The 24,987-nt window shown below is 41.9% G+C and overlaps 1 protein-coding gene across 2 annotated transcripts in view; it reads left to right on the plus strand.

The window, feature by feature from the left end:
* The window catches only part of FAM120B (family with sequence similarity 120 member B), a 248,490-nt gene that overhangs the window by 171,244 nt on the left and 52,259 nt on the right, over positions 1-24,987 (plus strand). For both annotated transcript variants that reach the window (XM_073628010.1, XM_073628009.1), the window contains exon 7: positions 11,214-11,420. In XM_073628010.1, coding sequence (XP_073484111.1) covers positions 11,214-11,420 — 207 coding nt within the window. The remainder of the gene's footprint in view (positions 1-11,213; positions 11,421-24,987) is intronic.

The following is a 24,987-nucleotide window of genomic DNA, read 5'->3' on the forward strand; positions in this document are numbered from 1 at the left end:
GTCGGGAAAAGTTCCTATCCGAAAATGCGACCATGGTCTGTGGCAATTCCGACGCGTAAAATCCCTACACATGATTCCGATGCGTAAAATCCCTACTCATGCTAGGAAACAATTCGACGCATGCTCGGAAGCATTGAACGTCATTTTCTCGGCTTGTTGTAGTGTTGTACGTCACCGCGTTCTTGACATTCGTAATTTCAGCGAACGTTTGCGTGACCATATCTTTTTCCGTTGAGAAAACCGATCGTGTGTACGTGGCATAAGAGGTCAACTTTGTATTTTGTGGCTTTCCTGGGGTTCAGCTTTAATCTATTAAATACACTGGCTAAATTATAGCTATACAGTATATGCTCAAGATTACATTTTTATATAATAATGAGTGCAGTTTTAAAAACCAGGCCAAAGCTTTTCTATTATTGCATGTTTTTTCATTATTTGCTGAACAGATCTCTTCGTTATCAATAATGGCTGCTCCCAGTCAACAAACTATATATTATGCGGTAAAAGTTAACCTATGTTACCATGTCCTATATAAATAGCTGACTCATTAACAAAAGAGGTTAGATTAATTGGGTGTATACTATTTTTCATTCTCTTGTTTACTTTCACCTTCAATTCGATGCTTTTCACTTTAATCAACATTTTAGAAAGTCATTTTTGATTGTTCTTGTCCTGACTTTTTATTGACTGATCCTGCAAGCAGATTTTGTGAAATAGCTGATCTTATGTAATTTTTTTTCTTATATACCATAAATGTACCATGGGTAAGATTTGTTTCCTAATCCTGTCCATTTCAGGATGTTTGTGGATAACTTCAGATTACACCAAACCCCAGAGAAATAATCTGTGGCTGTGTAGGGGATTTTTTTCTATTTCAACTTTTTTATTGGAATTTAAATGAAAGTTCCTTCATAGTTTGACATAACCATGCTATTATAGATTACATCCCATTCTTGATCAGCATTTACAGTTACAGATATCAAAGGTATAGTTGTCAAAACAGCATAAAACACATAGCAGTCAACAGAGAACTAATGAAGTAAAGTTCTAATGTTACATCTGAAGACTTGCATTCAAAAGCTGTATCCCAGAAATACAGAAAAAGTCTACGAAAACATAAAAAGCAGGTGAAGTATACTCAATGGCCAGTATTAAACATCTATATGATGTATCAGCCAAAAGAAAAGAAAACATTAGATGTAGATGTTAGATGATTAGCTGTATTAAGAAAAGACAAGGGGAAAAAAAGCAAAAAAGGTTCAAAAGGTCCCACTTCTCACAGTGAGTGGTTACCAGATTGGTTCAGACCTCAGGCCCATCTACTGGAGTAGGCCACCCTCCCCGAGTAGGTTTTTTCAAATAGATTATTGATCCCCAGAGATTGGATCCATACAAGGATTGCCTGCTCTGTATGCATACATGCTAGCTCAGTGGGCACCACTGAGGCCAATTTATGAAAACCGGAGAAAAGAACATAAGCACAAAGGTGGAGTTGTTGTCAAGTGCAGCAGATGAGAATTCTTATTTACTATTCTAAATAAAATGAAATAGGGAGACCTTAGTGAATACTGTTTCTCTAATGCACTCAGCTGTTTTAAGCCTTCTGTAACCTAAAATGTAATATAGACAGACCTAACAACACAACAGCTAAGCCTTCGATTCCAATTCTAACCGCTTTGCCGTACTGCCCTGCAGGGGATCAGTGACACTCATGATGTGTGATCTGTCAATAACAGGCTAAATTTAAATTCTCAATTCTGTGGCAAAATCAAAATGGCAGAGGAGTAAATGGGCATTGGGGACAAACTGGAGCAGAGATTGTATTCTTTATTATTTCCAGCGCATAAGGATTCATTTACAGGCCTGGAATAATGCTCACAATATCATTTTGTGTATGTAAAATATGATGTTCCATGCATCCTAGAATGCAAGTGAGGAGATCCTTAGTAGGGATGAGTCGAACACCCTCCTGTTCGGTTCTCAGTAGAACACGCGAACAGGCAAAAAATTTGGCAGAACACACGAACACCATTAAAGTCTATGTGACACGAACATGAATAATCAAAAGTGCTCATTTTAAAGGCTTATATGCAAGTTAATGTCATAAAAAGTGTTTGGGAACCTGTGTTCTGCCCCAGGGGACATGTATAAATGCAAACATTTTTTTTAAAAACTGACGTTTTTTCGGCAGCAGTGTTTTTTTTTTTAATGCTTAAAGTGAAACAATAAAAATAAAATATTCCTTTAAATATTGTGCCTGGAGGGTGTCTATAGTATGCCTGTAAAATGGCGCAGTTTTCCCATGTTTAGAACAGTACCACAGCAAAATGACATTTCTAAAGGAAAAATTTTCATTTAAAACTAATCGCAGCAGTAATGAATTGTCGGGTCTCGGGACCCCCATGCATTTTTTTTTTTTTTCATTTTGGTTCGGGTTCCCCTTAATATTCATACCACACCCAAAGGGCCTGGTAAAGGACTGGGGGGGGGAATCCCATGCTCTTTTTTTCCATGAGTTTTATCTATATTGCCAAGACCGGACAATTTATTACAGCTGCGATCAGTTTTAAATGACTTTTTTCCTTTAGAAATGTCATTTTGCTGTGGTATTGTTCTAAACACAGGAAAAATGTGCCACTTTACAGGCATACTATAGACACCCCCAGGCACAACATTTAAAAGGAATATTTCATTTTTATTGTTTCACTTTAAGCATTAAAAAAAAATCACTGCTCCCAAAAAAACGGCCGTTTTTAAAACTTTTTTTTTTCAATTGATACATGTCCCCTGGGGCAGGACCCGGGTCCCCAAACACTTCTTATGACAATAACTTGCATATAAGCCTTTAAAATGAGCACTTTTGATTTTTCATGTTAGTGTCCCATAGACTTTAATGGTGTTCCGGCGGCTTTTGAATTTGCCCCGAACACCGCATATTGTTCGGTGTTCGCAGAACATCTGAACAACCAAAGTTCAGCCCGAACTTATGCTCGGGCCAAACCGTTCGCCCATCCCTAATCCTTAGGAATGATAATTTTGTAACACTCCATCGAGGGTGCCAACGACTCACTCTCAGTAACATACTAGCTTCAGACAGTTCTATAGCATGTGTAGGAGGTCACCATAGTCCCTAATGCATCTAGTGCTAACAGGATCTTACTTTTGTTCTTTGATTATACACTTGTTAATAAGCTAAATAATTATGAAACATTTAGTAATTTGTAAAATTTGGCAAAGTTAAGGACTGTTTTAATTTAAAAAAAATGAATGTCAATTGAGATATTTGCTGATGTCTGACAACCAGTTAATGTATGTAGACAGCTAAACCTGCAGAAATTAGCAGTCTAGTTAAAGAGGAGGGCCCATTAAAAAAAAAAAAATTAAAAGTCAGCAGCTACAAATACTGCAGCTGCTGACTTTTAATTGGACACTTACCTGTCCCAGGGTCCAGCGATGCGGGGGATCAAAGCCCCACTCGCCTCCCCCTCCATTCGGCGGTGCCGGCATTGCAACTGTGGGCGCCGGGCTGTGGCTTCACAGCCGGGCATCCACTGCACATGCGCGAGCGGCGCCGCGCGCGGTGATTTGCCGCTCTGTCACCTGGGACCTGTAATGGGTCCCAGGTGATTGACAAGAGGGAGGGAGCAGAGCCGAGTCCTTCCTGTGCCGAGGGGGAAGTGATGTCACCAGCCCAGGCACTGAAAGAGGCAGACTACGAGGGACCCCCTAGCAACAGGCATTTAGAGGTGAGTTAAAAAAAAAAAATTCCAAATTTTTTTTTAATTTTTTTTTAGGAATATTCATGTATTTTTTTTTTTTTTGGGTGGAACACCACTTTAATGGCTATAATTTGAATAGCACCCAGTTCCCTCTCCTCTACAATCCTAACCTTGACAGATGTTGGTAATATGTAACTTTTGGCCCAATATATTTTATTAAATGTGAACATCTAATAAAGGAAATCTCTCATTTATTTGGGTAGTTGGAGGTTTAGCTATACTCTAGCTTTGCTTAAAATAAGCTACATATAGCGATATAAGAATGGCACCTGCAGTAAATACAACCTTTGTCCTACTGAAGTTCTGCCACCAACGTGGAATTACACAGGTGACGGAAACATACTGAGTACTAGAAAGTAAACAATGTATAAAATTCCAACAGAGTAAAATCAAAGGGATCTCTGTGAGAGGTGTGGTTAGGTATTTAGGTGAAGTAATATATGTTGGCAGTTGTTTTATTGTCTTTGTGTATCACTATAGATTGAAAACACCTGTGGTCGTTTTGAAGCGCTAATGAAGTCAGCAAAAAGTATATGTTGATTTAGAAAACTATACAGTGCTTTCTGTCTCTAGCCATTCTGCAATCTGTACAATGTTAGGACCAATGTGTGTGGCTTCTTGTTAAATATAGCATTATAAAATGGCTGCTTTTCTCTTTAGTTCATCAACAGACACAGCGCTTCATTAATCCTCACTATAGGGTTATATCGCCCTCTGCAGGAGTAGGACTAGGCAGAACAAAAACTTGGCTATGCCCATGGGCCATCCTCAGCTGGTATATAACCCGCTCCCTGCTATAGGCATTCCGTTTTTTTCTTTCTAGTCAGGAGTAAGGACCTAGGCTCCCTGCTGGGATTTTTTGGTCCTAGCAATTTTTTTTTCTCCTTCCATGCATCTCTTTGCCTTTTTTCCTGGGAGATCTACAATCAACTGCCGGGCTGGACGACGGGCTACACGCTAGGTCGGCTGCCACATAGCCTCAATGGACAAAGGCTGGCCCAGGAGGTAAACATCTCGCAGGGTCGCATATGACTGGGCTTTGGTCCAAGTCGCAGCTCCCCCCTGACCGACAGTACCCACACTTCGGTGGCGAGGGGTTCTGTCTGGAGTGACCCTCTCCTCCTCTGTGCAGGGTGGGGAGGATGCGGGTACCCTCCGGGGATGGTCATACCTGCCTGCAGGTTTTCCTCCTCCCATCCTAATCCCTTGGTTAAGATAGGGTTTCCCCCCCTCCATTCCCCCTCTGTGGATGTTTCCTTGGGGGCTTATGGGGTGTGGGGTGCAGTACTTGGGGTCTGCTGGAGGTCCCAGTGCAGAGGGCGCAGCAGATATTACAGCTAGCTCAGGAGACAGTGCCGCACACTGCACAGGCTGTCTGCTGCTCACATCGGCCATTTTTTCTTGGGTTTGGTCTCCGGCGGCCATGTTTTGGTAGTCGTGACATCACAGCAGCCATTTTCCTTTGGCTTTGTTGGTCTCCATCCAGCGGCCATGTCTTGGTAGCCTGTGACACCACGGCAGCCATTTTCACTTGGTCTGGCATGACGCTGAAAACAGGTGGAGCTGCGCGATGGTGCCTGGGCTTCCGGGCCCTCCTCTTCCCCCCAAAAAACTGTATAGGCACATATGGAGAAGCTGATAGTTCCAAACATATAGCGCTCCCCTGGCTTAGTAGTGGTGAGTCCTTGGGGATCCCTCACTCTGCTAGCAAGGACAGATTGTCCTGGGTGTGGGGGGTCCATAGCGGTGCCAAAACTTTTTTGTTGCTGCGGAGTCTCCCTTATCCCTATGAAGCCTCAGGATCACATCTTCACTGACCTCCTCATGGAGGCGCCAGGCCCCTCGGAAACCTAGCTCCTCATTAATGCGCTGACAGTCCTTGGTATCCTGGGTGGAAGTGACATGTGGGCAAAAGTCTAGCAGGAAGCGCCCTCCGCCTTCTCCTGCTTAGTCTGGCTCATCTGATTCTGAGGCTGCTGTGGACGTGGCCCGTCCAGTGGGACTTTATACCACGCTCCCAGATCCCTCCGATAGTGAGGTTGCAGCAGCGAATAAGAAAATGCTGGTGGACGCACTTGTTACTGCAGTATGTAAGACTTTAAAAATGGAGGATGTGGCCACAGACGTGGCTGTCCCTTTTGGTACACCTAAGATGCCTCGTGCAGCTAAGGTGTTTCCTTATCTTCCCTATTTTGACAGATTTGTCTATAAGGAGTGAGGGATAACCAAAGCAACCTTTTGTGGTCCTTAAACGTTTTGCAGTACGTTACCCATTTGAGGAATCACTTTTTAAAAAGTTGACTGGTCCACCGATAGGAAAGCAGAGTCTGTGGCAAGCAGCATGTTTACTATGGCAGGGTCGGCACTGCGACTGGTCCTGGCCATGGCCTTGGTGTCTCAGACCCTAACTGAATGGGCCAAACTTTTGCGCCAGGGTCTGGAGAATGAGCAGGTTCCCTCTGCTTACATTGATCTGGGGGACTAGTTAGTCTAGGGCAGTGATAGCGAACCTTGGCAACCCAGATGTTTTGGAACTACATTTCCCATGATGCTCCACTACACTGCAGAGTGCATGAGCATCATGTGAAATGTAGTTCTAAAACATCTGGGGTGCCAAGGTTCGCCGTCACTGGTCTAGGGGTTGCAGTTTATTTGTGGTGCAGCGTTGGATGCGGCTCCCGTGCTGTCCAAGCTCTCTGTTTCAGCGGTAGTGATTAGGCGCGTGCTGTGGCTTAAGAATTGGTCTGCAGACCAAGCCTCAAAGAAAGCTCTCATTGATCTGCCCTTTCAAGGCGATCGCCTGTTTGGAGCTACTCTGGATGAAATCATTAAGGGTCTCACGGGGGGGGGGAGTACCTTGCTGCCACAGTCTAGAAAAGGGAAGGAGCCTCGTAGCAAACGTGGGCCCTCCTTCTTAGCCCATTAAGAATTATTTTGTGCTTCCCGGACTGCAGATAAGGGAAATGGATCTTTCAAGTCTTCCCTGGGAGGTTTCTAGCAACCTTGCGCATAAAAAACCTATAAACCATACGCTTACTCCAAAAAAGTCATAGATGTAAGCAGCTAACACAACAAATAGAAAATTTGTAATAAATCATATGTAACCAAGTGTAGCGCTAAAAAATGAGAAAGAGAATATTGCTATACCACATATAATAGCAAAATGAATTGTGAAAAGATAGTGTTTTGTATACTTTGTGAACATTCATACATATAGAACACTTATGTTATAAAGCCTTAGGGTCACCAAAAGTGATAACAGGATGTAAAAATGGCAATAAAGTCCAAAACTGAATGTGCAGGTACGATGAACATAAATTTTGCAATGGTGATAAATTCCAAAACATATACTCGTGAGAGATTTCTGTATATAATCCAACATGTGCTGACAAACACTTGTGCGAAACCGGCACCTAGGATGACTGGAGGCTTACCAGAAAGTTGGGACCCACCTAGCATACGCTATATGGGTCAAACAGGCTTGGATTGCTCACTGGCAATGAAGGTAGGGAACCAAGGGCTGGTGAATGGTGAAGTTGTAACGTTGCTATCCCAAAGAGGTCTTCTTCATATGGAAGCTCGGACACCAACGGACATTACCCACATGTAATGAAGAAGGGGCTCATAGCGTAATTCCGTAAACCATAAAAAATGTATTAAAAGGAAAATCACTTACATTTCAGAATACAAAGCGCTTGCAAGTAAAATGGCGGCAGTGGAGTCCTCCCTAATGGATCTTTCAAGTCTTCCCTGGGAGGTTTCTAGCAACCTTGGTCTGGTAAGCCTAGAACTGGCTTCTCCGGACCTGCAAACAGGACCTCTTCAGCATGAAGGTCTGCCCTCACCCATAACTGGGAGGGGGGGCATCTTCGCTAGTTTCCGGCCTCATGGACCTCCTGTGTGGGCATCAAGGGGATCCACAAAATGATCCTTTCGGGGGTACCAAAGGAGGGGGGTAGAGTTTATCTGTTTCGGGGGGGTTTTAGGCACTGAGTCTCCTTGTGCAGATATAATTCCTGCAAATGTTCAGGTGACGTCCGAACTATCCAAAGTCCCCCCTATCCCCGTCCAGGGAATTTAATCACCTGGTCTGACTCTGGATTTAATGTTGACTAGGGTGGTCCTTCTGGTCAAAATTCGGGAACCACAGGCCATGATTCGCCAGCTGCTGTCACGCAGGCAGTCTTCTCTCCCGACTTGCATACAGGTTCTGGGCCTGTTGGTGTCCACCTTCAAGGCAGTCCCATTTGCACAGGCCTGTATGTGGCTTCTTCAGCAGGTTTGGTTCAACAGGAAGATACTGAGGTTCGTGGCGAGGTCACGGGTTCCTCTGGTAGACACTGCAGTTGTCTTAGTGCTACTGTGGAGCCAATACTTTCCTCTTCTCTAGCTTCCTCTGCGGTGCCTGCGAAGGATCGAGAGCGAAGGGCCTCTAGTCATTCTGGTGGCCGTAAACGTCCCTTGGGGGCTACATCTCAGAACGGACCATTTGTACCAAGGGCTGAGCTTCCATCCTGCTTTACGGTCGCTGGGTTTGATGGCTTGGCTGTTGAAAGCCAGGTACTGAGGGATAGAAGTTTGTCTGGATCGGTGATCCCTAATATGTTGAAGGTGAGGCAGTCGACTTCTACTAAGATATACCATTGTAAGTGGAAAGCGTGCATTTCTTGGTGTGAGTCGATTGGCGTTCATCCTCGTTACTTTTCTGTAGTTCGGATCTAGGCCTTTCTTCTCTGGGGCATTGAGCAGAAGTTGGCCTTGAGTACCATTTAAGGGCCAGGTGTCTACCTTAGCAATCTTCTTTCAGTGACCCATAGCCACGCACTCTTCAGTTCCTAATTTAATTCAGGGAGTTTGGCATGTGGCTCCGCCTGTATGGTCTCTTTTGCCGCCATGGGATTTAAACTTATGCCGCGTACACATGAGTGGACTTTACGGCCTACTTTGCCCGGCGAACTGGATTTCGTCAGACAATTCGATCGTGTGTGGGCTCCAGTGGACTTTGTTTTCTCAAAAGTTGGACGGACTTAGATTTGAAACATGTTTTAAATTAATCCGTTGAAATCGAGTCCGGTCGAAAAGTCCGCTCGTCTGTATGCTAGTTCGACGGACAAAAAGCCACGCTAGGGCAGCTATTGGCTACTGGCTATGAACTTCCTTGTTTTAGTCCGGTCGTACGTCATCACGTACGAATTGACAGACTTTGGTGGATTGTGTGTAGGCAAGTCCGTTCATTCAGAAAGTCCGTCGTAAAATACGTCGAAAAGTCCGCCGGGCAAAGTCTGCCGTAAAGTCCGACCGTGTGTACGCGGCATTAGTGCTCTCTGCTCTCTAGAAACCTCCATTTGAGAATATTCGAGAGATTCCCTTGCCTACGTTGTCCCAGAAGGTGGCATTCGTAATGGCTATTATATTGGCTCGTAGGGTATCAGAGTTGGCGGCATTATCCTGTTGTACACCCTATTTGGTGGTCCACAGAGATAAGGTGGTTCTTCGTCCCTGTCCATCGTTCCTACCTAAATTCCATTTGAATGATGACATTGTGTTGCCTTCCTTGTGTCCCAAGCCAGCTCATCCCAAGGAATTTGCTTTGCATGCCTTGGATGTGGTTCGAGCGATTCGGGTGTATCTGGCAGCCACGGAGTCCTTTCGGAGGTCAGACTCGCTTTTTGTGGTTACACAAGGATGGCTGGCTGCTTTTTTGGCTACCATCTCTAGATGGATCAGGCAGAGGGGACTCGGGCCTATTCTGTTAAAGGTCAGGTTCCTCCTTTCCCTGTCACAGCGCATTCTACTGAGCCTTCCGCCATCAAGCATCAGTATCTCAGGTTTGCAAGGCGGCCACTTGGTCGACGGTGCATACGCCCACCAAATTCTACAAAGTAGATATTTTGGCATCTACGGATGCTTCTTTTGGCCGCAAGGTTTTGCAGGCTGGTGTTTAAGAGGGTCTGTTTCTTCTTGAGGGGTGTTTTTCTTTCAATTTTTATTTCAGATGGGGCTCCTATGTCCTGGTTTAGCTCCTGTAACCTGGTTTGGGCTCTGGTGTTTAGCCTTGGGTTATTTTCCCCACCCCTCATTTTCCTTTTGGCTCTGCTTTTGGACGTTCCTATAGTTAAGATTAATGGAGCGCTGTGTCCGTCGATGAACTAAAGAGAAAATAGGATTTTTGTATTCACCGTAAAATCCATTTCTCTGAGTTCATCGACGGACACAGTACCCACTCCTCTAAGTCATTTTTGATACTTCTAATACTGCTTGCTACTAAACTGAATGCCTATAGCAGGGAGGGGGTTATATACCAGCTGAGCACGGCCCATGGGCGTAGCCAAGTTTTTTGTTCTGTCTAGTCCAGAGGGTGATATAACCCTATAGTCAGGATTAATGGAGCGCTGTGTCCATCAATGAACTCAGAGAAATGGATTTTGTTACAGTGAGTACAAAAATCCTATTTTTACCAACAATCGTGTAACATCAAGGCCATCCTACTCAATATACCAAATCACAATTTTCTATTGTGAACTTGATATTTTTTTGCAAACAAAATCTTAAACTGGCCATAGATGGATCCAAGCTCATCCAGTTCAGCAGGGACGGCTGAATTTTGATCCATGCGTGTTCAACATCAACTTTTGTTGAACGGGCTTATTGGAAAAATTTTCTCAATCAGCCTGAGAGCAGAGAGTCTCAATTTCAGAATACAATGTCCCAACAGGGAGCATTTCTTTGTCCAACTTGGTGGCTGATAAAAAAAATCTATGGCCAACTTTCCTGTGTATTGACAATTTTACAAAACTTTATCTGGCATGCTTTGATTAATTTTCTTTAATGAATGGTAGGAAATACTAGCATCCTATAACCTGAACAATTACATTAAAAATATGTAAATATAGTTGTTGGCCGCAGTGTTCTGCAATCTGAATTGTCACCTGCTGCTAATGGCCCCCAATGATTTGCTGAGCCAGCCTGGTGACACCAATGAAAATTGGTAATTCTGCCACTTCTGGTGTCATTAGATTGTGGATTTGCTAGGATTTGCTAAATGTAAACTGACATCCTCTGAGGTGGACCCCTCTAGTGACCTTGTTTTGGCCAGTCCATTACTACAAGACAAGTCAGGTATGTAAAACCAATACCTACACATATGTCTGTGACTTTAAAGATCCATAATTAGTTCTCCTACTGACCAACCATTTTGGAATGCAAGAACTGTCATAGAGAGTTGACTACTACTGTACAAAGAAAAAGGCATTTTTTTGTTTAGTTTAAAATTTCAAATCAAAGAAAATTCCTCTTTCTTTTGAACTCTTGGTTACTAGCCTGGAGTACTGCCTAACATCGTAATACAGAACTGTTTGTTGACTTTTGTATCCAATTTAATTGAGTGTATTCTTGTCATTTGTATGACTTATAAAATGTGTTGTTTCTCCATAGCATCCTTTTGTGGATTCCAGAGCAGTTCATCTTGCATTTCTCTTTCTTCGTGGCCTAATTACATTAATGGGAGCAAGTTGTGCCTGTGGCTATCCTTTTACAATGATGGACCTGATGCCGTGGAACACATTTGATGGCAACCTGTTTCACCAGAAGTACCTGCAGTGTCATGGGCAGAAACCTTTAGTGGAGATCATAGAAAGAAATGTGAGTAACAATATCTGAAGATTAATGTAAAATAATAATATAGACTGGCCTTTCTAAACCTTTTTAACACAGAGGAATAACTGTAAGGATTCCAGGCCTTTGCTGATAAATAATATAGCTAAAGCTCATGGCACATTACTGTGATCAATAAGTTGAGAAATAAAAACAAAAGAATAAGTAATGTGGTTTACTTAGCATATTTAAAACAGGTCTGCTTTTTTCCAACAAATGCACAATTATGGCCAGAAAATACATACAGGCAGTAAAAATTGTAGTGTTCCCCCTGTAGAAGAATGTTTCAGGGGGAGCCTGGAAAAGTTCTATTCTTGGGTTCACACGTCTCCCAGGTTCCTCTTGTACACTTTTAGAGACTTCTAATTCTCTGTCTAGTTTGGGTTTTGCTCCTCTCCCCTGTGGAAATTTAGGATCACCTGGAACTCAGAGTCGGTGCTCTAGAGCCTGGGGAGCAGACAAGTCTTGTCTGTAAGAGCTGAAAGGTTGGTGGAAGCTGTTAAACTGTATGTGGAGACTGACAAGCATTATGTTTGCTCAGCCTACTAGTTAAGACGGGGATTTGTGTAGTTAGTGCCGGGACACTCCTTAGGATTTTGTTTAGGAATTTTTGCCCTGTTTATTTTGTGGAACGCTGTACACCACCTGTAAATAGACTTGGAAATAGAACCAGTAAAAACAGCACTGTTTATCACTACATCACTGGACTAGCATTTGTGCCTGTAAGTGTGCTCATCCCAGGGAGTTATATTGATGGTCAGTGTAGAGCCCATTACATCAGTGGTCAATATAGGGCCTTCTGACATGTGGGTGATCACTGGAAGAGGTGCCCTCTTACAATTATGGTCCATGCAGAAGGGCCCTGATATTAGTTGTCACCGGGACAAGGGCCACCTTCTAGTTGTCAGTAGAAGAAAGGCCCCATTAAACTGGTGGTAAGTGGAAATAATTCTCCTCTAACAGGAAACCACCGAAAGCAATGATCTGTTACCTATCTGAAAGTCATAGATTGCTGATTGCCTAAAGAAACCCTTAGCAACTTCTGGAGGAATCCTAGGTCTCCACGAAACCCTTGTTGAAGAAGGCTGATATAGACTCGTGTTTGCAAACATTTTGATGCTGCCATTTTCTTGGCAATAAAACAATTAACCCCTGTTATTTGAGATGTATTTTGAGGCACACTGCACTCAGAATTGCAATTAAAGCCATTACATAAAACTATAGGCAAAACTTTTTTTTCATTTTAGATAGAATAAGGAAGGGGTATAACTCCTGTCAGCTTATTTTTTTTCCATCTGTGTTCAATTGGGGAGATTTCTCTTCACTTCCTGTCCCATAGCCAAAACAGGAAGTGAGAGGAAATCGCTTCAAATTAAGGGGATACCTTGGGGACCCCCAGGTCACCAAAACTAGTGTCTCCATTGGAAGATTTCCCCGCTATTTTTCTTTTACTTTGACTTTCAATGATAATGGTAGACAGAACAAATAGAGAGCATGAATCTCCCTAATAGGGACACAGACAGCAATACAAACTGACAAGCATTTTAACCCCTCTCCACTCTATCCAAAACTAAAAAAAAGTTTATAAATAAATATCGCGCTGTCAGAAGAAATAAACGTAAATAAGCAGCTAGCACATACAAGTGACCTAATCATGTAGTAACAACCAAATAAAGAAAATTGTAGCGCTAACAGTTCAAAACATAATCAGTGATCATGTGCATAATGTATATGGTACATACATGTGTATAATAATCCTTAGGGAGCAGTACACATTAAATCCATAGTACAAAGAAAGGTGCTAAAAATACACTTATCATACAGTCCAAGGAAATTAGAAAGTCCTTAAAGAAAATATAGCACCAAAAAATTGTGAAGAAACTGTAAGTAAGTGTTGATAGAAGATCCACCACCTCTTAAATTGGGGGCTTACCAGAAAGATTGGACACAGATGGGTATACACCCACTGGGTCAATCTAGCTTGTAACTGTGGGGATCCACGGTGGTATCTGTGCTGCGTAAATCCTGGTGGCCAGGGTGCTTGCGGATATTAAGTATAATATAGGGGATAGATCCACTCAGGCATCCAATGTATATATAGAAAAAATGTAAAGATACATAGTGTGATACTGTATAGAAGATTTAAAACTCGTTTATTGAAGGTAAAAAACTCACATTTAAGAAGAAAAAACAGCGCTTGTAAAAATGCAGATCTCAGGCAATGTTGGTGGTGTCAGCAGTTATTACCGACGCGTTTCGTCCTAGGGGACATCATCTGGGGTGCTGCACCACCCCAAACATTGCCGTTATATATATTAAATTACCCCCATGCTAAACCGTGGCTCCAATCAACTCCGTCGCTCGATTAGAGCGACTTCCGGGTATCAACAAGATGGCGCCGACAGCGTGCGCTCCAAATCTCACTCTCAGATAGAGGGGATGGAGCGCACGGGTCTCGGCGTACAACGTGACCTCCGGATATCAACAAGAAGATACCAGCCACGTGCGTCCCAAGCCTCACTTCCAGACAAAGGGGATGGAGCGCACGAGTCCAGACGTCATGCGCTCCACGGCTCGCTGGGAGGTGCTGGCATGAACCGCATCCTCATATTGTGAGCAGCGTATGGGTAAAGAAAAAGCATCATGACGTCACGACGCTGTATCTTGGGTCCAATAACATTAAAAAAAAATTTTTATATCTATAAAAACAACAAACAAGAAAAGAAAGAAAAGGGAAGCCCTGCATTTAGTTAAAATCTCTTATACTGGAAAAATGGGGCAAAAAGGTTTATACTTCCAAAATATAACACTAACACAAAAAATATGTAACGACATACAGTCTAGATAATAAGAGGGCTGCACGTAAGATACACCACCTCTGCCCATTGTTAAATAGGCTGATAGGTCACCTATATATATATGCATGGCACTCATGGTTCAATATGTATCGTGGTACCAAACACATACAGAGGGGTGCTAATCCAAAGGGAAAAGAAATAATGTTAAAAAATACTCAATACAAAGGGATCCACGGCCCAACATGAAGTTCCATCATAACAAATAATAAAAGTCAAAAATGGCTAATATATGTCATGTGGTCATACTATGAGTACTAATATTAATTGGAAAAATTGAAAAATAATATAATACACAGTAACGAATAAAAATGTTAAAAATGTGAAATGGGTCAAGAGGGGAATGAGTCAAAGACAGTTACAAAAAGGCAGTGATGTTTTAAGATTGGTTAATGAAAGCGTTAATGTCCCACTCGACATTGAGTCCCAATGGCGAGTGGGACTGGATCTCATATATCCAGTAAGTTTCCAATTGTGATACACCACGAGTTAGAGCCTCTCCACGCCACGGAGGAACGTATCTATCGATAATAAGGAATTGTGTTCCAGACGGATCTCGACTGTGATGCTGTCTATAGTGTCTGGGGACCGTATGTTTGGTATCACCCCCAATGATTTTTGCTACATGTTCCCCTACCCGAGTGGAAAAGGTCCGAGTGGTGCGGCCCACATAGTGTTTTCCACACGGGCAGGTGATAAGGTAGACAACATACTTAGTTGCGCATGTGCAGAACATTTTAATTGGGTATGTTTTATTGGTCACATTTGACCGAAATTCAAGTGTTTTATGTCTACCACTGATGTTATATTTGCACACTGTGCACTTTTTGCACGGAAAATAGCCCACTAGTTCGTGAAAGAAAGTAGGGCGTATTGGGATAAATTACATTTGGGGCAACTCTATTCCGTATAGAGGGTGCCCCCTTGTAAATGATTTTAGGTCTTTCTGGAAGAATGTTACCTAGGACATGATCACTTTTCAATACTTCCCAGTGGCGTTCTATTATTGTTTTTATATCTCTGTGTTGAGTTGAAAAAGAAGTCATTAGAGAATATTTATAGGCGTCACTGGGTGTACGAGAAGTTTTAGGACTCAGAAGTGATCTCCTTTCCGTTTCTAAAGCATGTTGTATCTCGGTTTCAAGAGTAGCTGAATCATAACCTTTGTCTAAAAACCTTTGTTTCAAAGACAAAGCTTGTATTTGAAATGTATCAGTGTTGCTGCAATTCCGTTGTAACCTTAGAAACTGGCTACGAGGGACTGATCGCAACCAAGACTTATGATGGCAACTGTCTATAGGTATGAAACTGTTGCGATCAGTTGCTTTAAAGTGAGTTTGAAATTTAAATTGTAGAGAATTGATCTCTATATCCAAATCTAGAAAGTGTACTTTAGTAAAACTGTATTCGAGGGTGAGAGAAATTCCCCTATCATTCCTATTAAGAAAAGAAAAGAAGTTCTCAAGGGATTCTGGGGGCCATCCCATAGGAGGAGGATGTCGTCTATATATCTAACCCAGAGAATCAGATTGGGTCTCTGTTCTGAGTAGACGACATCCTCCTCCCACTTGGCCATAAAAAGGTTTGCAAGGCTGGAGGCAAATTCCCCCAGCTGGGGGCTGGGGTATCTTCTTGTTGATATCCGGAGGTCACGTTGTACGCCGAGACCCGTGTGCTCCATCCCCTCTATCTGAGAGTGAGGTTTGGAGCGCACGCGGTCAGCGCCATCTTGTTGATACCCGGAAGTCGCTCGAATCGAGCGACTGAGTTGATTGGAGCCACGGTTTAGCATGGGGGTCCTTTAATATATATAACGGCAATGTTTGGGGTGGTGCAGCACCCCATATGATGTCCCCTAGGACGAAACGCGTCGGTAATAACTGCTGACACCACCAACATTGCCTGAGATCTGCATTTTTACAAGCGCTGTTTTTTCTTCTTAAATGTGAGTTTTTTACCTTCAATAAACACGTTTTAAATCTTCTATACAGTATCACACTATGTATCTTTACATTTTTTCTATATATACATTGGGTGCCTGAGTGGATCTATCCCCTATATTATACCTAATATCCACAAGCACCCTGGCTACCAGGATTTACGCAGCACAGATACCACCGTGGATCCCCACAGTTACAAGCTAGATTGACCCAGTGGGTGTATACCCATCTGTGTCCAATCTTTCTGGTAAGCCCCCAATTTAAGAGGTGGTGGATCTTCTATCAACACTTACTTACAGTTTCTTCACAATTTTTTGGTGCTATATTTTCTTTAAGGACTTTCTAATTTCTTTGGACTGTATGATAAGTGTATTATTAGCACCTTTCTTTGTACTATGGATTTAATGTGTACTGCTCCCTAAGGATTATTATACACATGTATGTACCATATACATTATGCACATGATCACTGATTATGTTTTGAACTGTTAGCGCTACACTTTTATTTATTTGGTTGTTACTACATGATTATGTCACTTGTATGTGTTAGCTGCTTATTTACGTTTATTTCTTCTGACAGCGCGATATTTATTGATATATTTTTCACGTGGTTATTTGATCTACTAATATCGCTGCAGTCATACTTATCACGTTTTTTGAGTTCCTCTGAGTATGGTTCTCTCTCCTCCAATTTACAGTTACACCTTGAAAAGGAGGACAGAGATCAGAAAAATAAAAAACATAAAAAATATTCCAGGGATGTTGGAGATTACAAATCAGGGACAGTTTTTAGATGGAAGACAACCATAACATCTGCCCCTGATCCCTCCACCCTAACTAATCAATCTGACCCACTACCTGGTGAGAATCAGGGCAACTCCAATTCAACCAATACTGGGCTACCGGGATTACCATCTAGTCCCATGATGAATCCACACAGTATTAGAGAAGGCCCACCCCCTCCAAGGGGAGGACCTCCCAGATACTATACCCTTCCTCATATACCTAGAGGTGGTACTAACAATCATAATCCAAAAGGACAAAGGGGAAGATCCAGGGGCAATCGGTATGAGTCCAGGCCTTTTTATGAACAAGGCAATAGGACATATATAGATTCCCCCAGGAGGTCTAACCATCAAAGTACACCATCCACTCACGATTCCTATTATTATAATCGGACCCCTATCAACACTCAAAATAGGTTCGCTCCCCTCTATGATAACCACGATGATTATCGCGATGGTTATACTAGAACCCATTATGACCAGGGTCAATATGGCCATGACTCCACTAGGATGGATTTTCAGCAGGCCAGACAAGGACCACAAAGGCCTATAGATCCAAGAGAGGGTCCAGAGGGGGGGGGGGGGGAGAATCCAAGGGAAAAAGAGTATAACAGGCCATGGAGTATTTAATTTGAGTACTAAACAGCTAACCAAGGATGAGCTGGCCATCCTTGATAAAGGCCTTAAGTTTGCCCCACCTAAATCACTAGACAAATTCAACACATTTATTGATATTCACAAGTTTGTTAGAAAGATTAACATTCAACGTTATCTTGTTTCCAATACAGCCCCTCCTATGGAAAGGGCTGTGACTTCAGGGACAGTGCATTCGGGTTTGGCGAACCCTTCTTTGTTCAAACCCCCTGTACCTACGGCCCCTGCGGTCACTTTCTTTAAGAACTTAATTTTTAAGGATCTGGCCAAATTACCCATTAAAAAACATTACAATCATTCTATGAACTTAAAAGGTCTTAAGTCATTATGTGATCGTAAGGACCTTATTGTCCGCCCGGCAGACAAAGGGGGGGGAATTATTGTCATGGACAAAACTGATTATATAGCTGAAATGTATAGGATCCTGAGTGATCAGGACACATATACTGAAGTACCTATGAACCCTACTAATCGTTTTAAGAAGGATCTTGTCGCACTAGTCAATAGGGGATATGACAGACAGATACTTAATAAAAAAGAGAAGGCATTCTTGATACCCACGGCACCTAGGATTCCTATAATCTATCACTTACCAAAAATCCATAAGGACCCCCTGCACCCACCAGGAAGGCCCATAGTAAGTGGTATTAACTCTATAACATCTCGTATTGGCTGCTACGTTGACTCATATTTACAACCACTAGTCAAAAAAATACCATCATATCTAAAAGACACCACAGACACCATAAGACGGTTGGAGGATGTTCAGTTGAAAGGAGATTATTTAATAGCCATGGCGGACGTGGCCTCACTCTACATGTGTATTCTACACGTTTTGGGTATTGAGGCAGTCACACACTATTTAAATAGGGATTTATCACTTACTGATATTCAAAGACAATTTAGCGTGGAATTATTAGAGTTCGCCACATCACACAATTATTTTTGGTTTAATGACAAGGTTTTTTTGCAACACAAAGGCGTAGCAATGGGGGCTAAATTTGCCCCCAGCCTTGCAAACCTTTTTATGGCCAAGTGGGAGGAGGATGTCGTCTACTCAGAACAGAGACCCAATCTGATCCCCTGGGTTAGATATATAGACGACATCCTCCTCCTATGGGATGGCCCCCCAGAATCCCTTGAGAACTTCTTTTCTTTTCTTAATAGGAATGATAGGGGAATTTCTCTCACCCTCGAATACAGTTTTACTAAAGTACACTTTCTAGATTTGGATATAGAGATCAATTCTCGACAATTTAAATTTCAAACACACTTTAAAGCAACTGATCGCAACAGTTTCATACCTATAGACAGTTGCCATCATAAGTCCTGGTTGCGATCAGTCCCTCGTAGCCAGTTTCTAAGGTTACGATGGAATTGCAGCAACACTGATACATTTCAAATACAAGCATTGTCTTTGAAACAAAGGTTTTTAGACAAAGGTTATAATTCAGCTACTCTTGAAACCGAGATACAACATGCTTTAGAAACGGAAAGGAGATCACTTCTGAGTCCTAAAACTTCTCGTACACCCAGTGACGCCTATAAATATTCTCTAATGACTTCTTTTTCAACTCAACACAGAGATATAAAAACCATTATAGAACGCCACTGGGAAGTATTGAAAAGTGATCATGTCCTAGGTAACATTCTTCCAGAAAGACCTAAAATCATTTACAAGGGGGCACCCTCTATACGGAATAGAGTTGCCCCAAATGTAATAGATCCCCCAATACGCCCTACTTTCTTTCACGAACTAGTGGGCTATTTTCCGTGCAAAAAGTGCAGTATAACATCAGTGGTAGTCATAAAACACTTGAATTTCGGTCAAATGTGACCAATAAAACATATCCAATTAAAATGTTCTGCACATGCGCAACTAAGTATTTTGTCTACCTTATCACCTGCCCGTGTGGAAAACACTATGTGGGCCGCACCACATAGGGTAGGGGAACATGTAGCAAAAATCATTGGGGGTGATACCAAACATACGGTCCCCAGACACTATAGACAGCATCACAGTCGAGATCCGTCTGGAACACAATTCCTTATTATCGATAGATACGTTCCTCCGTGGCGTGGAGGGGCTCTAACTCGTGGTGTATCACAATTGGAAACTTACTGGATATATGAGATCCAGTCCCACTCGCCATTGGGACTCAATGTCGAGTGGGACATTAACGCTTTCATTAACCAATCTTAAAACATCACTGCCTTTTTGTAACTGTCTTTGACTCATTCCCCTTTTGACCCATTTCACATTTTTAACATTTTTATTCGTTACTGTGTATTATATTATTTTTCAATTTTTCCAATTAATATTAATACTCATAGTATGACCACATGACATATATTAGCCATTTTTGACTTTTATTATTTGTTATGATGGACCTTCATGTTGGGCCGTGGATACCTTTGTATTGAGTATTTTTTAACATTATTTCTTTTCCCTTTGAATTCGCACCCCTCTGTATGTGTTTGCTACCACGATACATATTGAATCATGAGTGCCATGCATATATATATATAGGTGACCTATCAGCCTATTTAACAATGGGCAGAGGTGGTGTATCTTACGTGCAGCCCTCTTATTATCTAGACTGTATGTCTTAACATATTTTTTGTGTTAGTGTTATATTTTGGAAGTATAAACCTTTTCGCCCCATTTTTCCAGTATAAGAGATTTTAACTAAATCCAGGGCTTTTCTTTTGTTTTTATATATAAAAAAAATAATTTTTAATGTTATTGGACCCGAGATACAGCGTCGTGACGTCATGACGCTTTTTCTTTACCCATACGCTGCTCACAATATGAGGATGCGGTTCATGCCAGCACCTCCCAGCGAGCCGTGGAGCGCATGACGTCTGGACTCGTGCGCTCCATCCCCTTTGTCTGGAAGTGAGGCTTGGGACGCACGTGGCTGGTATCTTCTTGTTGATATCCGGAGGTCACGTTGTTAGTGGAGACCCGTGCGCTCCATCCCCTCTATCTGAGAGTGAGGTTTGGAGCGCACGCGGTCAGCGCCATCTTGTTGATACCCGGAAGTCGCTCTAATCGAGCGACGGAGTTGATTGGAGCCACGGTTTAGCATGGGGGTCCTTTAATATATATAACAGCAATGTTTGGGGTGGTGCAGCACCCCAGATGATGTCCCCTAGGACGAAACGCGTCGGTAATAACTGCTGACACCACCAACATTGCCTGAGATCTGCATTTTTACAAGCGCTGTTTTTTCTTCTTAAATGTGAGTTTTTTACCTTCAATAAACACGTTTTAAATCTTCTATACAGTATCACACTATGTATCTTTACATTTTTTCTATATATACATTGGATGCCTGAGTGGATCTATCCCCTATATTATACTTAATATCCGCAAGCACCCTGGCCACCAGGATTTACGCAGCACAGATACCACCGTGGATCTCCACAGTTACAAGCTAGATTGACCCAGTGGGTGTATACCCATCTGTGTCCAATCTTTCTGGTAAGCCCCCAATTTAAGAGGTGGTGGATCTTCTATCAACACTTATTTACAGTTTCTTCACAATTTTTTGGTGCTATATTTTCTTTAAGGACTTTCTAATTTCCTTGGACTGTATGATAAGTGTATTATTAGCACCTTTCTTTGTACTATGGATTTAATGTGTACTGCTCCCTAAGGATTATTATACACATGTATGTACCATATACATTATGCACATGATCACTGATTATGTTTTGAACTGTTAGCGCTACACTTTTCTTTATTAAAAAAAAAGTTTTGCCTTCAGCTGTACTTTACTAAACAAGGACACACTATCTGTTTAGAGCTTTGGTTTTCCATCCAAGGATTGCTGTATTTCACTGTTGCACTGGACTTCCTTTGTCAGTATTGTGATGATCTTGGAATGTGCCTGTTTCCAATGCTAGAAGCTCTTGCTGCCTGTTACTGAACTAAGACATTTCCCACAGCCACAAATAAGATCTAAACCTGTCTTGGAAATGGATTGTGACTAGTTATGCAAGAAGCAGAAAGAGAGTTACAGTGGGGAAAAGAATTATTAGATCCCCTGCAGATTTTATAAGTTTGGCCACTTACAAAGAAATGAAGGGTCTATATTTTTTATCATAGGTATCTTTTAAATGATAGGGACAGAATATCAACCAAAAATCCAGAAAAAACACATGATACACATGTTATAACTTTAGTTTCAGTTCAGTGAGTAAAATAAGTATTTGATCCCCAAACAAAACATGACTTGGTACTTGATGGAGAAACCCTTGTTGGCAAGCACAGAGATAAGATCTTTCTTGTAGTTAGTGACCAGGTTTGCACACATCTCAGGAGGGATTTTGATCCACTCTTCTTTACAGATCTTCTCTCAATCCTTAAGGTTTCTTGGCTGTTGCTTGGCAACTCGAACTTTCAGCACCCTCCATACATTTTTTTATAGGATTAAGGCCTGGAGACTGGCTAGGCCACTCCATGGCCTTAGAGTGCTTATTCTTACACCACTCCTTTGTTGCCTTGGCAGTATGTTTTGGGTCATTGTCATGCTGGAAGACCCATCCACATGTACAGTTATGCCAGTGAGGATCTAAATGATTCACAGAAGGATTGGGAGAAAGTGCTGTGGTCAGATGAAACCAAAATTGAGCTCTTTGGCATTAACTCGACTTGCCGTGTTTGGAGGAAGAAAAATGCTGACTATGACCCTAAGAACACCGTCACTACAGTCACAAGCTATATGTGCGTGTAAAGGCAGGCATCCCAATACTTTTGGTAATATAGTGTATGTTTCGGGGAGTACATACCTGCTGCCCTCAGCCCTCAACCGTTTAGGTGGCCTGTGAGAATCTGCGGCAGTGAATTACAAATACATTACAAATAAAAAAAAACTGTATTTCTGACCAGAACTCAAGATCTGAATACTTGGTCATAGCCTGTTCCTTAGAAATATCCAATACCAGTGGATCTACAGGACAGACAGACATTTTTGGAGAAAAGCCAGCAGCATCAGCCTCCATATTCTCTGTTCAGGTTTCCTTTGAGTTTACTTTTCTGGGTTTTGTAGTTATTTACTGACTAGCACTAGTAGTTCAGTGAAAACTTTTACCTGTTGCCTGGAATTGCTTTTTAAAATGTTTATGAACTACAAATGTTTACTATTTTGCAGCTCACCAATCCTTAGGTGTGTTGGCTGTACAGTTTTCTCTCTTCAGGCTTTTTCCCTTTATTTTCACCAGGCATTTTGAAACACTTCCTGTCCTAAGGTGGACACGTTCTCTTCCTGTACTGTATCTAAGGAAGAGCAGCATTGGCACCCTCTGGGAGGAAGTGTTTAGGTCTACAGAACCCCCCTCCATAACATAGTGTTCCAAAGCTCACAGAAGTTACCTGGGCAGGAAGGTAAGACGTATTGAAGTAACACTGTAGAGGGCACAGGACAGCTCTTTATTTCTGGCACGATCAACAGGCATTTTTTTTTTTTTAGCATGTATCATTCCCATATATGAGAACACTTTCGCTGACCAAGAGTGGACACATAAGAAAAGTTCATTATTAGGGTTTACATCAATCAGATACAGGTTATCTTTCTAGCTGTAGGGAAACTATGGAGTCCTGCATACTGGCCGTCATTGGTGGGCGTGATGGGATTTATACTTTTCTACCAGCTGAAATGTTAAAGGTTGCTCAGTGCTGGTATAAATGGCCTTGCAGCCAATATGGCTGAATTTGTCCTTTTAGATCTAATGAAGGGATTGTAGACCAAGGCTCCATGCACACTGGCGTAAAAAAACGTTGCCTCTACAGGAGTTTTGTGTTCTGCCTGTAGAAGCAACTCAATGTTATCCTATGTGTCAAAAGCCTGGATACTTTCCTAAATGTACATAATATAACTGGGTACTAACATTTATAGGTAAAGTTGATCCAGGGAAAATCCGATTGCCTCTTGGGGGATCAGGAAGGAATTTTTTCCCCTGCTGTATCAAATTGGAGCATGCTCTGCTGGGGTTTTTTGCCTTCCTCTGGATCAACTGAGGGTATAAAATTGGGTATATTGGATTGTACGATATTTTTTATTTTTTTTCTTGTTTTTAAGGTTGAACTGGATGGACTTGTGTCTTTTTTCAACCTGACCAACTATGTAACTATTACAGTATGGTCAAAGACTGTGATTTGATAAGTAAAGGAGTAGTTGTTCATTAGGCTCCATGCACACTAGGCATAAAAAAACACTCATATAGAGCATTTTTTTGTACAGAGTTTAGACGAGTTTAGGAGAGCTTTGCATTTTTTCTGCCAGTAATTTCCAATCAGAAACGCAAACCGGAAGGGTTTTTTTTCCTGCCTCTAAACGTTGAACTTAAAATATGCCTGTAATCATCCTAATGTGCATGGACACATAGGATAGCATTGAGCTGCTTCTACAGGCAGAACACAAAACTCCTGTAGAAGCAGCAAATTTTAGGCCAGTGTGCATGGAGCCTAAATGTGATCATCTCTGTGATCTCTTCTTCAAGCAGCAATTGTTATGTTGACAGCATTGCACTATGTCCCAATGCCTGGTTGGTTCAAGACCACCATAAACAAGGCAGTTTAATAGAGTAATTGAACTTTCATTTTTTTGTTGAAATTGCAAAGCAATCAGACATAAAATGGTGATTTCAGGCGCTGTCATTGTGAAAGTATTGAGATCTATGGCACAGTGGACACCATTCACTGACCTTGCAATAAAGGGCTTTTATTGTAGATGAGATGCAGACATGTCTTAGCTGAAATGATTCTGTAGATTTATGGTATGATTACATTGTTATTACTAAGCATATACATATCTTTATTGTTTACATTTGTAGTAGAGATTGTTTCGCATAAAAGACTTGCATAATAAGCATTCCATGGAAGAAATATGTCAAATAATAACATGCCATGGAATCAAGTTAACTTATAAAAATATACAACCAGCATCTTTACTAATGTGTACACAGTAAACATTGTTCTTGTTGTGTAAACATAGGGGTCAATTTTCAAAAATTTTGCTTAGCTGTTCATCCGGCGAAACTGCTTGTACATTCATACATTCATTCTGGGTGAATTATCCAACATTCACTAATTAGTTTAGGTCCCGTAAGCCTGTGGGCATCCAATCCCAGCATTTTCATGCACCTGGAAGGCACAGGTGCAGTGTCCAGTCCCCCCTGCCTGCAGCCTGTTAAAGTCTTTGAGAGGCTGAACTACGCATAGGCCTGGAGTTTAGGGGCGTATGTCAAGAACACAGAATATGTGCGTACTGGGTGTATGTCCCTGAATTCTTATGGACTTATTCTGGTCTGCATA

This window comes from Aquarana catesbeiana, linkage group LG04, assembly GCF_042186555.1.
Source record: "Aquarana catesbeiana isolate 2022-GZ linkage group LG04, ASM4218655v1, whole genome shotgun sequence".
Lineage (NCBI taxonomy): Eukaryota > Metazoa > Chordata > Amphibia > Anura > Ranidae > Aquarana > Aquarana catesbeiana.